The sequence below is a fragment of the Salvelinus sp. IW2-2015 genome, unplaced genomic scaffold, assembly GCF_002910315.2.
Source record: "Salvelinus sp. IW2-2015 unplaced genomic scaffold, ASM291031v2 Un_scaffold1980, whole genome shotgun sequence".
Classification (NCBI taxonomy): Eukaryota; Metazoa; Chordata; class Actinopteri; order Salmoniformes; family Salmonidae; genus Salvelinus; species Salvelinus sp. IW2-2015.
In genome coordinates, this window is record NW_019943331.1 from 192,516 (window position 1) to 194,887 (window position 2,372).

At 46.0% G+C, this 2,372-nt stretch overlaps 1 protein-coding gene across 1 annotated transcript in view; it reads right to left on the bottom strand.

The window, feature by feature from the left end:
- fam193b (family with sequence similarity 193 member B) overlaps window positions 1-2,372 on the bottom strand; it is a 40,493-nt gene that overhangs the window by 30,363 nt on the left and 7,758 nt on the right. The window contains 1 exon segment of the mRNA XM_070439861.1: window positions 1,452-1,592. Within this exon segment, the coding sequence (XP_070295962.1) occupies window positions 1,452-1,592 (141 nt within the window).

A 2,372-nucleotide genomic window follows, 5' to 3' on the forward strand; every position in this document is an offset into this window, starting at 1 on the left:
TATCAATTTTACAAGGCTAATTGATCATTAGAAAACCCTTTTGCAATTATGTTAGCGCAGCTGAAAACTGTTGTTCTCATTAAAGAAGCAATAAAACTGCTTTAGACAGTTAGTATCTGGAGTACATTTGTGGGTCCGATTACAGGCTCAAAATGGCCAGAAACAAAGAACTTTCTTCTGAACTCGTACTCTACTCTTGTTCTGAAGAATTGCCAGAAAACTGAAGATCTCGTACAACGCTGTGTACTACTCCCTTAACAGAAAGTGCAAACTGTCTCTAACCAGAATAGAAAGAGGAGTGGGAGGCCCCGGTGCACAACTGAGCAAAGAGGACAGTACATAACATTAATGAGCGCCACAGTTTATAACATTAATGAGCGCCACAGTTCATAACATTAATGAGCGCCACAGTTTATAACATTAATGAGCGCCACAGTTTATAACATTAATGAGCGCCACAGTTGTTTTTTAATATAATCCTTTTAAACTAATACTACCACTGGGATGGTTGTAGTCATTCATTGTCCCATTAACAATCACCCATATTAGCAAACTTATTTCATTTTTAAAAAACTTGACATTTCTCTAGTATAGAGCTACTTATCATAACGATATCAGCTAAACGCCTCTGATAAGTGATCGGTCGGTGTAGGTCGGTGTCGATCGTTTAAGGTTGGTCACCCTCTACTCAAACCGTAATGGGCCGTTCTGTGTCTGACAACACTAGTTATTTACCTTACCTTGAGCAATCTCCTCGATTTGTATTCGCATTTAAATACGGACATTGTTTTTTATATAAAAAACGCCTCTTCAGACGAAAAGTATATTTCCCCCACAGAATCCACACGAATAAGACTACCTCTGCTTGTGACGAGAGAAGGCCAAGTCTGACAGAGAACAAACAGCTTTAGAGGAGACTAATCTTAAGTCAGGATGCTTAGATGTGGTATTCATTTAGTCCTGCAGAATGAAGCACTGTAACACCATAAAGAGTCACGGCATAACACTCCTAAAGCTGCCTGTCTCCATCACCACCAAATCTAGTGCCTTTCAGCTTGTTGGCGTATAAGGTGACCAAACATACACACTATTGTAATGTTTTTTTATTTTTTATAAAGACCTTCAGAAAACAGCCATTTCCATAAACACAACCCATAGCTAGCAAGCTGTAACATGGGTATTGTAAAACGTAACTGTAGATAGTGCTAATACTAGGCTTGAGGTGCATGCATGGTCTTGTCATATACAGCAGCGCAGGCATCTCCTCACCTCCCTTCTCTCCTCTCACCTCACTCCGCCTAACTCCTCCCCCCCCTACCAGCTCAGTCTCTCCACCCCCACCTATCCTTCTCCTTCCGGTGCAGGTGTCTCCTGGCACTCAGTCTTCCTCATCTTCCACCTCTCCCCATACCTCCTCCTCCTCCCCCTACCACCTCCTCTCCCCTTCTTACCGGTGCAGGCGTTTCCTGGGTGCTCTGTCTCTCCTCTTCCTCAACACTCTTTCGGCAGCTCTGGCAGATCCAGAGCGGCACCTCTCCCAGTAGAGACTGGCTCAGCGAAGGCACGGTGTCGGACAGCTTCTGGCCCGGCACCTCTCTGAGCAGGGCCTGGGACAGGGCTGGACAGCGTCAGCTAGCTTCGCCCCGTGGCCCCGGCAAGACCGTTGGCAGAGCTCGCCCCCCAGTCCTTAAACTCACGGTGACACAGGAGGCAGCAGGTGTGCCTCGGCTGGGGGAGCAACAAGAGGTGAGCCGGTGACATTTGAAATGCAGCGGAGAGGAGAGACAGAGGTCAATCATCTAGGTGAAGGACAGGAGAGGAAGAGAGAAGGGGGGGGAGAAGAGAAGGTTGGAGAGGAGAATGGGGAGAGGAGAATGGATTTGATCAATAATAGATTAGGTGTGGGGAAAAGGATGGATCTGAGGAGAGGTGGATGCCAGTGAGATGGACATGGAGCATGATGAAGTTGTCCCCTGGACACTGATCTAAGGTCAGGTTAACAGACTAGAATTTCACAAGTAACATCTGACTATGTTGACAACGATCACATCATCTGTATTGCAAAGAGGAAGTAAAAGTTGGCCATGGAGGCAGCTTGGCACATGCACGTGGCAAGTTTGTAGTGATGTAATGTGGCCCAGGTCCACACTAGTTCGTGGTCTGCTGGTAAAGTAAGCTTTGTTGACCAAAAACCCATACACTACAAGGGCGTCCATGTAATGTTTAGGTAACAAATTCGAGCATGCATATGACACTCAGAGGAGAAACGTGCGCAGAGAAAGTGTACGAAAATACTACAGACGCTGATCTCGCATGCAAAGCGCAAACATAACAAAGCAAAGCCATGCTGGTGCTAGCCAAACGTTAAAACC